The following is a 14,315-nucleotide window of genomic DNA, read 5'->3' as shown; positions in this document are numbered from 1 at the left end:
AAGTGCTGCCCCTGCAGGGTAAATGTCGTCCCTCTTTGCAACGCCTGAATCCATCGACCAATCGCTTTCCATCACTAATTGTCAGATTTAGAGACAAATAGGTCAACATTCATGAAATCATCTCGAGAAGTATTTATTCAGAAAACTAGTCTTGTACAGTCCTACATGAGTGATTTTTTTTTTATTTTGTTATTTGGAGTAGTAACTTGCTGTGAATCCCAACCAGTGCAGTAGCCATAGAAACCTCATTCAAGCCACAACAAGAGGAGTTTTGTCCTGATGGGGCACTTTGCTGAGCCCTACTGTGACTGTCCTCCTTTTTATTCTAGCTTTCACTCTCTTTGTCCGTCTGTTCCTCTTTCTCAAACATGCACACCACACACACACACACACACACACACACACACACACACACACACACACACACACACGCACACAAACACACACACACAAACACACACACACACACACACACATACAGAGAAGCCAGCCTTTTAAAAAAAAAAAAAATTCCCAGGGTGCATGGTGTCCCTTCATGAGGACTGTTTACAGGATGTTATCTGTGTCAGTGCTGTGCTGGCCCCTGATCCCTCTGAGTGGGTTTCTGAGGAATGCTGGAAAGGGATGGAGTAGTTCCAAAGGGGGAGTGACGAGGGAGAGAGAGACAGACAGACACTGGGAGAGAGAGAGAGAGAGAGAGAGAGAGAGGGGGGGGGGGGGGAGAGAGTGTCTCTATATATACATCTCAAAAAGGCTGGTGCTCACAGGCACAGCTGGATTACTGGATAACTGGACTCAAGCCCACTGGATATTTAGCTAGAAAGGTGAGTTCTTTCCTTTTGCTCTAATTCTTAATCCAGCATCCCCATCATTTACTTCACAACTTTACCATCATTTTTAGTCTTCTCAAAAATGTAAAAGAAAGAAGGAAAGAAAGAAAGAACGAAAGAAAGAAAGAAAGAAAGAAAGAAAGAAAGAAAGAAAGAAAGAAAGAAAGCTTTCTCACTGTTCAGCTTTTCTCACCATTACTGAAGCTGACCTTTACTGGAAGCTTTGAAGAATTGGATTTTCTATTTCTTCTATTCCCTTACAAGTTTAATGTCTCTGCTATTGAAAAATGGCCTAAATTCGAGTGAAATGCCAGAGGTAGTCCTTTGGGGGGATGTGCTCTTGTCAAAGACTTAAGTATGTGGTCTCCATTAAAGGTCTGTAGATATGTAGCAAAGCATATCACATTGGCAGGACCAGTGTTTGATCAAGGTCTGTGTGGGACTCGCCTTTTTTTTCCCCCTCTCACAGAAAACGTATTTCACTTTTTGTGTTACACGAAGACAAATTTTTTTTTGTTTGTTTCGCGAGGGAAAATATTTCCAAGCACAAACCGCGATAATTACTCAGTATTTTATTTCACTGCTGTTTCTTTCCCCTTTCAGAATGGAATTTCAGTCCGTTATGTCATTACAAATTCAAATTTTAAATGGTGCACTTTTTCATCACCTGGTTCAGTTAGAAATGCGGAAAAAACTGTAAAAACACTGATGGTATGTGACTGAATAAAGGAATCTAATTAGTGCAGCGATAGGAAAGGCTGTAAAATAAAACCACTGATCTCATCACTGCAGCAATTATTGGTGAGCCTATGTTATGTGGTTAAACAAATAAACCTGTACATGTGTTTTTTTTTTCATACAAAAACCCTCAAAAAACAGGATATTTGTATCATTTTTGGTTTCAATTATGATGAAGCTTAGATGAGGAGGGAGGTGTGATTGCATTATTGAACAAGTGCACTGGTGGGGATTTTCTTCTCTCAGTCCGGGGTGTGCCTTTTTCTGAACTGGATATGGGCTCCAGGGAATGTGAAATGAGTTAGGTCATCTCTCTTGAGTACTTTACATCCTAAACCATACTATCGTAAATTCGCCTTTTTTCCCATGTTGTGAACATCTGCGTTTGTTTTAGGTCTTGGCTATTGTTAGAGCAGTAAAAAAAATGATATCCCAAGGGTCCAGTACTGCAACGTTGCACAATACTTCACGTCCTACTTCATGAGTAAACCCAACATGTTTGATATTTGTTCTGAATAGCCGTCCATGTGTAACTCGTTTGTGTATTTATTCATGACCTTTTTTTTGAAATGTGTCAATGCCACCAAGGCTTAAAAACGAGTCCCCGTCATTAACAGACGCTCTGAGGGTGCGGCATGAAACTGGATGCCTACATCTGCTGACATGACCTGCTGTTTTCTTTATTGTTGGATTTCTTTTGTCAGGACATGTCCTGTGAGAGAAAAAAAAATTACTTCTTGTCATGTGATTACATCTGCTTTGCCAAATCTAACCAAAAAAAGAAGAAAAAAAAACGAGAACCATATTTTTTCTGAAATGTCAATATATCACGCTATAATGAACTTTACAAGGGTCTCATGTTTTTTCTTCTTTCAGGCACAAGCAAAGTCTCCGTTGTGGAAAACAAATTGACTTAGCTAGCGTGAAATACATAATACAAAGATGGACAGTGTGGCAGATTGGCTTGTGCAGAACAGGGACAAGATTGAGAAAGGTGTGGAGATCATGGGGCAAGCCTCTGAAGTGCTCGCTGCCACTGTCGGCCAGCTTCACCCCGTGCTCGAGGCCATATTCATGGCTTCAGCCGAGCTACTCAGCAACCCGGAGGGCAAAGAGGCTCGCTACCTGACTCAACAATTCGAAATTGTCACCCAGCAGCTTGAGGGAATCCAAAACGAGATTGATGAAATTGCCAGAGAGCTGATGAACTCGTCCATGAACAAGCAGAACTTTGATCGAGAGGCGCACATGCTCAGCCAGTATGAAAAGTTTCAGGACTTTGTCAACGCCAAGCCAAAGTTCCGGGAGAAGAAGATGGAGAAGTTCCTCAGCCATTACGAGAACACAGACAGCGATTTGAACTTGGACGCCCTCTACAATGCTGTCACTGGGGAGAACATCTCAGGAAAACCTATGCTGGAAACAGTAGTCACCACGAAGGAGAGAAGCAGACGGGCAGTTGAGGATTTCTGTGCCCAGCTGAAAAAGCTTTTTGTGGTGGGCATTATCGCCGTCATGGGCCATGCCGCCCTCAAGGAAGGAGCAGTAGGCAAGGAGATGGTGAAGAAGTGGCAGGGACGGATGGAGGATGTAGAAAAACGAATGAAAGCTGCTGTGGATGACTGTACGGAGAACTTTGCAGATCAAGCCAAGCAGGACATGGAGCACCTGCTTCAGGAGAATCCCGGCACTGTTGATCGTGACTTTACCAGAACCCTTCTGGATTCACTTGCCGGGAAATACGACTGGGTGAACTGGTCCATTAGGGCATTCAATGAGAGCGAACGCATTTTCTTTTTCAACTGGCTGGCAGGAAAGAAATACCATGGAATTGGAAGGCAAAACTGGTTTGAAATTTTGACCAAGAACAAGATCATAGTAGTGTTCTCCTTCTGTGTCAACCCTAAGCCCATTAACAAGACTCAGATCCAGGAGCAGATTGAAGGACAGAAGCTGAAGGGGGACATGACAAAAGTGGCCCTGTCTTTGATCAAGAGCTTCCCCAACTACCTGGTCCATGCTGTCAGCAATTACAAGAATGTGGTGGAGACCAACAACTTCCATGACGATTGTTACTACTTTGGAGAACACAAGACAGCCCACCTATGTATCCACCCTGAGTAGGCTAAAAAAACATAAAAAACATAAACCGTAGTTGCGTACAGGAAGAGTCGAGCTACAAATACATTCACGAATGTCTTTAGCAGAGACCTGGAAATATCTACATCAGATATAGAAAATTATTCATAAATATTGTCTGTGTTGATACATAATCTGCTCTGTCTGCTCTCTGGTATGTGATTCACTGTCTTAGTAGTAATGATTTTTATTCTTATACATACAGTATATATCTTTCTTCTGGTTGATGATACAGCAGCTTCAGGGTATTATAGAAATTTCAGAGCCATACATCTCCATGCCAGCTTTGACTTAGTGTTACGAAACATGCAGCGATTCCATCCCCGTGGGTTATTACCAGGGGTTAGTCGATATGATGATATTAGTCTGTTAACTGCCATATATGTGAGGTACCCTTCTCCTTTTAACCCCTTTAATATCTCTGGGTGTAACGGAACCATTGACCTCTCCTAGATATGGGTGTGTTTTTTTTTTTGTTTTTTTTTTAAATCCAGTATCCAATATTTTTGCTGCTTTTGGTGCAATATAGTGCTGCGGGGAAAACTTCCAAAATCTTGAGTCCACAATCTTTACCGAGCTACCTGTGTATATTTTAATTTGATTTGTAATAAACAACAAAAAAAACGTGTATGCTTTTGTCATCGTTGGTCATCATTAATCCGTCACTTAAAGGCACGTTTTGGAGTTAAAGCCTGTTACAGCCGTTTGCAAATCATGACTGGGGCACGAAGCATAATGTTCTGCTGACTGACAACAGTTATACCGCTTTGATAGCACGCCGTTGTTTACCAAATGGTTGGAGGTTACTGTGCTCACAACTTTTTTCCTCCTTCCTCCACCACCCAACTTTTTTCTTTTTTTTTTTTTTTTTTTTATGTCTGTCTGACTGGGTGTGCCTCTGTAACATGAGAACCACATGACCAATAGGCAGACAATCAGCCTGGCGGTTAGTGTATATCTTCTGTAAAGTCCCTCAAGGTGAGTCCATTTCTGGTCAAAAATGTTTCGTAGTGGCCGAGGCACATTTGGGTTAACTGCGCGCTAGTGATGGGACGCTTTCATGGGAGTGGGATCATAGGATACAGGTCTCTCGTTACATAATCGAGCTTTTTTTTTTTTTTTTTTTTTTCCTCTTTTGACACATCGTGTTGCTGTTTAAAAAAAAGAAAAGAAAGAAAAGTCAAAAACGCTTACAGATATTATCGGCGCAGCTTCGTGTAATAAAGTGAAGTGGTTGGTAAAATGAACGTGTGAAATGTAATGCCGCCTAAACCAAAAGTTGGTACTTTTACGGGCGTTGGTTGCCAGCGTCGGTGCCATCGCTCCACTTTTTCCAGGAAGTGCTCAACTTTTTTTCGAGGCGCGATCCGACCCTCCCGCCGCGCTGCCACAGCGGCCCGGTCCGCGGTGCCAACCCGCGGTGCTCGCTTGGCCCTCGGTCCTTTCGGCTGAGACAGTTCGAGAGACCTCGCAACGCGGACTGGTCGATACACTCCTCCGTTAAGTGGGCGCGTTAACGGGGCGTTCGGTGTTTTTCTCTCAGCGGTCAGACTGAGTGGTCAGCTGTCGGGGGAAGGGATGGAGGGTTCGGTCATCTGTGTTTCTAGACGAAGCTCCAGCACTTCATACATGAACTTTTTTCGGACTCCTTCAGAGAAAGATACCGTGTTTTCCTTTTTTTTTTTTAAAGCAGATGGCAGCGTGCCCCCTGATGTGTTATACTTACGTTCCTTTGGTTTTTATCATATTTGCAATCGTGTTAAATGAAATTGTCTCTATAAAGTTTCCAGAACGAAACAAGGTTTCCGACATGTTGTGTGAAATCAGTGCATTTCATACGCCTGTGTATCACCAGTGATGGAAGAAGTACCAATACCGCAATGTTAAGACACTCCAATGCAAGTAAAAGTCCTGCATTCAGCATGTTACCTCAGTAAAAGTACAAAAGTCTCAGTAGAAAAAATGACCTTAAAGTATAAAAAGCAAACGTACTGCATAAAAAAAATGCCCCTAGCACATATATTGCATTATTGTTAATACTGATTCTTCAAAGTAGGGCATTTTACTGTTGAGGTGGAGCTAGTTTTAACTATTTTATATATAAAGAAAAAGAAAAGGTTTTGATACGTTTTCAGTAATCTTTGGCTTTTTTTTTTTCAAAAAATGAAATCATTTTTTCCCGTAACAGCCAAGAACGCGTAGACATCTCAAACGTGACAAGGGGCCCCAGCTAGACACTGCTTTGTTGTAAGGGGTCACAAGACCAAATGGTTGGGCACCACTATTTTAATCTTTAACAATGGATTGTCTTTTATAAGATTATTATATGTATATTTTTAATGTAAAATCTTAATCTAGAATGTGTCTACTAAATATAGCTGTCAAATAAATGTAGTGTATTGTAAAAAGTACAGTCTTTCCCCCTGAAATGTAGTGGAGTAGAAGAAGAAAGTAGCACAAAATGGGAATGCTCCTGTGCCTCAAAATTGTATTTAAGTACAGCACTGGTGTAAATGTACATATCTCTGTTACGTGAGCTTCAGGGGCTCTTTGTCTCTGAAAATGTGATTTCTTTAAGCACTCTTATGTTTGAATTGACCGTGTAAAGGTGCTTCACATGCACTCAGACTGCAGTTACACAACTCCTGGGACAAGGGGGAAAGAGAAATGGAGAGAGAACATCAGTGGAAAACAGGAATCACAGTTTTTAGCACAGTCAAATCAAATTAGATACAGTAAATGTAAAGGCTCCCACACCCTATTGGAATTTTCATGTACTTTGTTGTTTTTGCTCTCAAATCTTTTGCTCTCAATCTCGCTAAATATGAAGCTAAACACAGCAGCTGGTTGGCTTAGCTTAGCATAAAGACTGGAAACAGGGGGAAACTGTTAGCCTGGCTATGTTGAAAGATTTTTAAAAAATCCACCTAGCAGCACCTTTAGAACTCACTGAACATGTTAGAACATGTTAGAACGTGTTAGTTGAATATGTGAAAAACTGAAGAGTAAAAACAGCAAGTTGTTTGTTTTTGGGTTTGTGTGTTGATACTCCAGGAAGTCCCTGCTCAGAGCCAACAAATAGTCCTGCATTTAACCCCCGTGAAACCACAATGTGTCGTTTTTACACTTTGGTTTTTGTACAGATTAAAAAAGATGAGATATAACATGTTAATTACTGAGCTTTAGAGGTGATTGTTGGCAGGTTTTGTTGCCTTTGGACGGAGCCAGGCTACCTGCTAAGCTAACTGGCTGCTGGCTGTACTTTCATATTCGCTGTACACACATAAGAGTGATATCAACCTTCTCTTGCCAATCTAACTCTTGCTCAGAAAGTGTATAAGCGCATTTCCCATAATGTCAAACTGTTCCTTTAATTTTAAGACATAGGCCAATACATCTTTGGTATCTTCTGTGTATCCATGTTGGACTTTAATCACAGTCTAGAGATCTGCCTCGTCGGTGGATGCCTGCAGATCTGTCTGACAGCTGCAGAGGTGTGCAGTGTGTCAGACTGAGAAATGGGTGCTATCTTCTCGCTGCAATCCTCTGCAGTCCAGCTAGATAAACACCCCTGGGACAGAGCAGACCTCAGCAGAGAGACGAACAAGCTGACAAATTACTTTTCCATCGTCTTGTTGCTGTGGTAACTTGCTGAGATACTCTCGAAAAACGCAGCCTTGCCGAGCAAATTTAACCTCTTCCGCTTAATCCCCGCCCACGCCTCCTGCCTCGAAGTTCACTGGGCTGGCTGAGGGAGAAAGAGCACTTCTGCTTCTCCCTCAGCCCCATTCCAAAAAGTGGACACGAAGGCCAGAAACCTGAATTAAAACTTGCGTCGACAGGTTCATTGCCAAGGGCCGCTACATAGACCGTGAACGTGAGACTGAGTTCGTGAGGCCTGTGAATATTTGTACCATAATTTTGTACCAAAATGTGATTTCCTCCCAAATTACATGTTTCCAGTTTTTCAAAAGGACATGTCTGAACATGCCCATGACATCAGTCTACTCTTACAGTAAGCTGTTTTTCTGTTCCTGGCCTTTGGGAGGAGTTGTTTGTATTAGATGAAGATGTTCCAAGTCAAGTGGATTTCTCCTTTTTAAGCTGAAGAAGTGCAACACAGGAAGTGATTTCCTTCATTTCAGTAATCACATAGCATCACTGAATACTTGCTTTAAGCTTTTGTGTACAATGTTACTACAATTGAGATAGATAATTGACTGCCCAAGTGAAAATGCAACAGATGCATTTACAGACAGAATAAAAACAGACTGTTTTAACAAGACAATCCCGACTCAAGGTCTACTTACTAGCTTTCAGTCTGTCTTCATCAGCATATTTGTTAACTTGACTTATGAGCTCAGTAGCTGTTATGACTTCATCCATAGCACTTATAGGACTTCTCATTGGTGTTGGCTCAAAGTTAAAGGAATAGTTTGGCATTGTGGGTGAGATGAGAAGGTCAATACGACTGTTATGTCTGTTAAATGTGAAGCTCCAGCTAGAAGCTTATCTTAGAGACAGGAGGTGACAAAGGTAACAAAATCCACCCACCAGAACCTGTAAAGATTACTGTATCTCTGTTTGTTTAAAGAACCAGACGGTCTAGGAGGCCTCCGCACCCGGCCAGGAAATAGTCTAGCACATTACCCCCCATAAAATCACAACTCTCAGTTGTGACACTCTGGTTTTTGTGTGGATTAAACAAACAAGATATAAAGTGTTAACGAGTGAATTTTAGAGGTGCCGGTTGGCAGATTTTCTCACCGTTGGATAAAGCCAGGCTATCTGTTTCTCCGTGTTTCCAGTATTTATGCTACGCTAGGCTAACCATCTGGTGGCTGCAGCCTCATATTCATATATAAGCGGGCAGATATGAGAGTGGTATCGATCCTCTCATCTAACTCTGGGCAAGAAAACCAATAAGTGTATTTCCCAAGATGTTAAAGTATTCCAATTAAGCATAAAAGTTCCTTATTGACTTTGAGAGTAACATAGACAGTGTGGCTGACAGTGAGTTAGGAAAGATAGAGCATTTGTCATTTTAACCACATCATTTAATCTTTTACAATTTGTTATTTGACTGTATAATGTAACTGCAATTCTTCTCTTATAAATGTGAGCTATGTTAAAAAAAGTGTTAAGTAGTGGTCATGGTTAGGCTCGGTGTGGTTTGAAGCCGGTATTGCTCCTCCTGTTGTTTTGATATTAAATGTACTAAGATAAATGGTGCATTGCTTGTTCAAGATAAATAAAAGCTACTCCCCTTTTGCCATTCTCACTTAGTCCAAAATATAAACTTCAGAATTGCAGAGAGCCTTTTAATTAAACTTTCATACAAAGGACATACAAACAGTTAACTTGTACTGGTCTTCCGTCACTGCTGAATTCTCTTTGCATTGTTGACTTACTGCTCACTGGGTGTGACCAGCAGCCAGCAGTGAAACTAACTCGGCAGTTTCTCTCTTTCCTTATCAGTTTTTGCTGTGTGGTAAGAGGAGCAAGAGAGCAGGCCAGAGTCCAACAACACTGGAACAGAGCTGTGAGTAAATCTGCAAAAGTCAGCATTTGTTCGTGCCACTAAATTGAAATGGCTTACACTTTCTGCCTCACTTTCATTATTATTTAGCTCAGTTTGTATTTATCTTGACTATCTCAACAGGCCCAATTTTGACTGTCTCTAACCATGTCAATATTCTTTTCTTGTTAGATTCAGTCTGAGCTAGATCAGCAAAGATGGCAAACCAGCTACAGAAGCTTGTAGCAGAAAAGAAGGATATGGTGGAGACTGTGATGGAAGTGTTTGAACAGGGAGCTGAAGTAGTGGCCAGTATCGCTGGTGACCTCTTCCCTGTTTTCTCCATCGCTGCTCCGATTGTTAAACTGGCTCTGGACAATGTGGAGAGCAAAGAGGCGGCATTCATGAAGGAGCAGTTTCAGAAGGTACGAGAGCGTCTGGAGGTGGTGTCAGAGGAGATTCAGCGGATCAACGACGAGATCAAGAAGAGCGGAGTGGATGCTGCATATTTCTCAGTGGAGGAGAACATCACTAACCAGTTCAGGAAGTACATGGACATCCTTAATGCCAAACCCAAGTTCAGGGAAGTCAAGAAGAAGCTTTTTCTGGAGCATTTTGCCAAGACGGGCGGCGACAAAAACCTTAACACCCTCTACAATGTTGTGATGGGAGAAAACTTCTCTGAGGAATCTGTGCTGGAGATCACCCTGAACTACGAGGAGAAGAGTCGCCGGGCGATGGAGGACTTCTGCGCCAGGCTGAAAAAGCTTTTCTGCATCGGACTCATTGCACTGTTGGGCCATGCGGCTCTGAAGGGTTATGATGAGGAGGATGCCCTTCTGAAAGACTGGGGGGAGAAGATGAAGGCTGTCCAGGCTAAAATGAACGCTGTGATTGAAGACTGCATCACCGGCTTCCCCGAACAAGCTGAGCTGGATTCCCGACGAATGGTGAGAGACCAGTCAGGCTTAACCAGCCAGCAGTTAGCTGATGCCATCATAGAGAAACTAAAGAAGAAGTACGACTGGGTGGGCTGGTCCGTGCGTATATTCAGGACACCCTCGGGCCTGTTCGCCAACAAGAAGGATTATCACTGCTCGACAGGGAAGAGTCGCTTCCAGGTCACGTCATCGGATGAGAAACTTAACGTTTGGGTGTCTTACAGCTCCTCACCTGAGCCTGTGGATAAGAGTAACATCCAGCAGCTGATCCAGAGTCAGAAGAAACTCACAGTGGTGGGTGTAGCAGAGTTCCTGTTTGAGAAGTTGCCCGGCGACTGCATGGTCCACACGATCAAAACCAGCAAAGACCTGGCCTGCTCATGGAGCTTCACCGATGAGCTCCACTACTGGGAGGAGCAGAAAAACTTCTACGTTTGCGTTCACTCTGCTTGAAGTTTTAGATGCTCAAAAAAACTCTCAAAAGTTACTCAGTCTAAATTTATAGGCTACTTTATGCACGGATAATCACAGTATATTGCGGCCTCTCTGCTGGGCCTTAGCATTGAAATATTACACAGTATGTGCCTTAATTATATCTGTCTGTCATTTGTAAGTGAATTATTTTCTTTTTGTAAAAATTTTTACTGTTAGTTTCTTGCAGCAATGACGTACAACCACCTGAAACTGTCAGAATCTCATTTTTTTCAGCAACAGTAATGACCTTTCTCATCTCACGCAGCTGTGCTTTGCTTATTTCTCTAAACAGACACAAGTGCTCACCTCTTGGTTTAGCCTCTATTAAATTCCTTAGTGTCTATTTTTGATATGAAAGTAGTGGAATTTCAAATTTAACAATATCCAAGCTGACAGCTTATGAGATATTCGGTCATAAGCTCTACGACTGTATCTTCTACTGTGGTCATAAAGTTCAGAAGGATGTGGTTGTTTTGTTGCAACGGGACGCGCTGGGAAATATGTTGATGTAGAGAATCCAGCTGTCATTCAGAGATTATATTTTACTGGTAGTGATAAGCAGTGACCTCGCCCTGTTGAGGACGTATATACCAAAGCCATGAGAGAAAGGGGCTCCGGACATTTACAAAGGCGGTAAAAGAAGCCTTAAAAACCTTTTCGATTTCGCGTCTTGCGCTCATCTGACAAAAATAGTAAACCTTATTACCGACTGCTGTAGAACACGAAAAAAAACCACAAAAAGAGCAGAAGAGACAAGGCCTCAAACGAAATTTGCTGTGCTGGACTATTACCCTTGAAACTTTATTTACACACCCTGCCATGAACATGCTGAGGCGTAGGGACGGCTGCGCTTTGTTTACATACAGATGCCTAGCATAGCTCTTCCTGTGTCTCATCTTTTCCTGTGTGATTGCGCAAGACAAACTGCAAACTTGTACCTGCTCAAAAATCTCAACTTCATTTACTTCGTACTTTTATAGAGGATATACTTTTATTTAGTATAGGAGTAAACCGTAAAACTGGATTTCAGAAATTTGTAAATTTTGAGGATCTGAGGTGTTTTCAGAAGAGTTTTATGGTAATTTGTATAATCTGTCAATGACATTGACACTACATTGTGAGAACAAAAATATGTCATGGAGACACTGCAGAAATATACTTTACACCTTGTACACCACTGACCTGTTCTGATTGTTTTAGATATTTTGTGTCTTATTGTACACCACTGTAATCTGTGTGTTTCCTCTCTGTTTGTATGTTGTTTATATTTTCTTTATAAAATTAATCCATTTCTTTTGAACGTTTTATTCTCTGACCAAAACATTCCCCATATTTGCTGTAAAAGTATGGATTGAAAATGTCTATTTTGCACCTGTGTTTTTTATTATTTCTATTTCCATATAGTGTGTTTGGGTTGTCGGTGTCTCAGATTCCAAATGCCGCGGTGCAATGAATGTAATAAATCTTCCAAATAAACTCAAATGAGGCTAAACCTGTGTCAGAGGTAAAATCCATATAAGTTGCAATGAACACCTAATTGAAACCGCCTGGAATGATCCCGGGTATTGATTTCAAAATCATTTAAAAACCACTTACCCGCAGTGTTGTTTGTGCATTTATTGTTCAAAATAAGAACAAGCACAACAGATATGGTTGCTAATGATTGCAGTTACTATCTGCAATCATTTATCTAAATGTGTGTTGTTTTACTGGTAACACTTAGCGTTTATAAGCACTACTTAAACATTTACTAAATGGTTTATAACACTATATACACTATAATGTATTTGTAAGCAGATATAAGGACATATTTACATATTTATTAATGTACGGTGTTTTTTAACAATTATGATGTCTCCTATTAAGACATATTTTATATTTTAGAAACTTTTTTTTTTTTTTTTTTACAAACTTGTCATTCAACATCAGGAGCAGAGCAGCTCCAATTGGAGTTGTCAGAGAGTCAAAACACTACTGGAAAGGTCAGTGCTCGCTGTCACAGACATTTGAAACTGGGCCTTGTGGCTCCAGGATGTCTCTTTTCCTGTTAGCCCCCGTGCTGCCCAGTAAAGCCAGTATTATAAAAAGGCCACTGTATTCTGTAACTTGCTACAGCGTAGATTCGCCACAACAAGTAAGGTCAAATGTCACATGTACAGATAAACATACGAGATTTAAAATCAGATTTAAAAAGTACTGGATTGAATTCAACTCCTCTGAGGTATAACTGAGGGAGGGATTTGACACCCAACTGTTCCGCGGGGAAATCCCTACAGCTTTTTTAAAAAAAAGAGAAAAGCGAAAAAGGATATTATGGTTAGCTTGTTTGGAAACACCCATAGTGCCCCGTAATTATGTGGTTGTGGCTTTTCTATCTTCGGCACATTAAGACTCATGTCCCTGCTGTACATTACACTGGCAGGTCAAGTGCCCCAACGGAAATGAACAAGTGGGTCAAATATAGTTGTCAAGATGTGAGATTGGACAAAAACAGAAGGAATTTCTAAGTCTAACTCCGAATGTCACTGTATAACACAAGGCTTAATTATAAACCTGTATTGAAAATTGTAATTTGTTGATTTTAATTTTATGACTTTATGAGGGGACACACTGTGACTCTTAAACCAAAAGCATGTGGTAAATTTGACCTCTGACCTTTCACAATAGTATGAAAACAAAAGCCAAATAAATCAAATATTTGAACTGTTTATACAGCTTCATTACAAGATTTGTGTGACAAAGAGGAAGCTACTATTATTTTCCCGTTCAGCAGAGATAACTGGTCAAACTATGCAATGATATGCTCCAGTGTGTCCAGAGATAAAATCTGACGAGTATCAAGGTATTAATAAAGAAAAAGCAAGAGCAGGTTTTTCATGTGTTTGCTCTTTTCTTATGAATTACCGGGTAGTGTCACTTCTCCAGTCCTCTAATAAATATTCACATTAACCACTCTCACAAGGTCAAACAGACCATTTGCTCAAAATGCTCACAGCTCGTAGAAATATGTAACCTTCGACAAGCGGTTCTGAGATGTCTTTGCTTTGCTTATGATGGTGTTAAGCCGTACACGTTGAGAACTTCTGGTCTAGTGCCACAGTCCTGTCTGTATCTGCGTCCACGTCTATTCGACTTCATGCTCAAGGGCATTCAACTTATTTATACAGCTCTTTATCACAAGCAAGTCTCAACAGACAGGCTTTGAGAGGAGACAGACCTTGTTGTCTGGGTACCTGTTTTCCAATGGAACAAGACTGAGACAGAAGTAATGTAACCTTTCCCTTCGCTTCTTAACGAACCAAATCTCTCACAAGCGCTTTCCAAATTTCACCCACTTACATCAGTGAGCTGAGGCCAACACGCTGCTTCATCAGCAACTTTGAGAGAAAAAAGCTGAGACTGAAAAATGACCCTTGAAAATGATCAACTCTGACAAACGCTGACAAACGTCTGAGACTTCGAGACTTTTTAGAACAGTTTGGCTATTTCAGACCTGCAATAACTGATTTTTTTTTTGGCCAGTTGGGGGCAGCGAAAACAAGCTGTGGACACAACACTGACAGATTATCACTTCTTAAATTCCTTTTGTGAACATATAAGCAAACAGAAAAGAAAAGATGAATTGCACAGCAGCTAACTCTCACAAACAGTAATCAAATGACATTTCGGAAACAA

At 41.2% G+C, this 14,315-nt stretch overlaps 1 protein-coding gene across 3 annotated transcripts; it reads left to right on the top strand.

The window, feature by feature from the left end:
* Positions 1–740: 740 nt before the first annotated feature.
* LOC120784245 (protein rapunzel-like) lies at positions 741–12,145 on the top strand. 3 transcript variants are annotated; one of them, XM_040117863.1, is made up of 3 exons: positions 772–824; positions 9,186–9,249; positions 9,418–12,145. In XM_040117863.1, exon 3 carries the CDS (start codon positions 9,444–9,446, stop codon positions 10,617–10,619), a length of 1,176 nt encoding a protein of 391 aa, XP_039973797.1. In that variant the 5' UTR covers positions 772–824; positions 9,186–9,249; positions 9,418–9,443; the 3' UTR covers positions 10,620–12,145. The 3 variants fall into 3 exon arrangements, with proteins under 3 accessions (XP_039973795.1, XP_039973797.1, XP_039973796.1); XM_040117862.1 differs by lacking the exon at positions 772–824 and adding an exon at positions 4,571–4,685; XM_040117861.1 differs by lacking the exons at positions 9,186–9,249; positions 9,418–12,145 and adding an exon at positions 2,445–4,552 and having other exon boundaries at positions 741–824.
* Positions 12,146–14,315: the final 2,170 nt, after the last annotated feature.

This window comes from Xiphias gladius, chromosome 22 (assembly GCF_016859285.1).
Source record: "Xiphias gladius isolate SHS-SW01 ecotype Sanya breed wild chromosome 22, ASM1685928v1, whole genome shotgun sequence".
NCBI lineage: Eukaryota > Metazoa > Chordata > Actinopteri > Istiophoriformes > Xiphiidae > Xiphias > Xiphias gladius.
Note: the sequence above shows the minus strand (reverse complement) of the source record. Positions and strands in the feature narration are given on the sequence as shown.

Coding starts and splice junctions, on each gene's coding strand:
- LOC120784245 (XM_040117861.1), top strand. CDS start 2,511: ATGGACAGTGTGGCAGATTGGCTTGTGCAGAACAGGGACAAGATTGAG.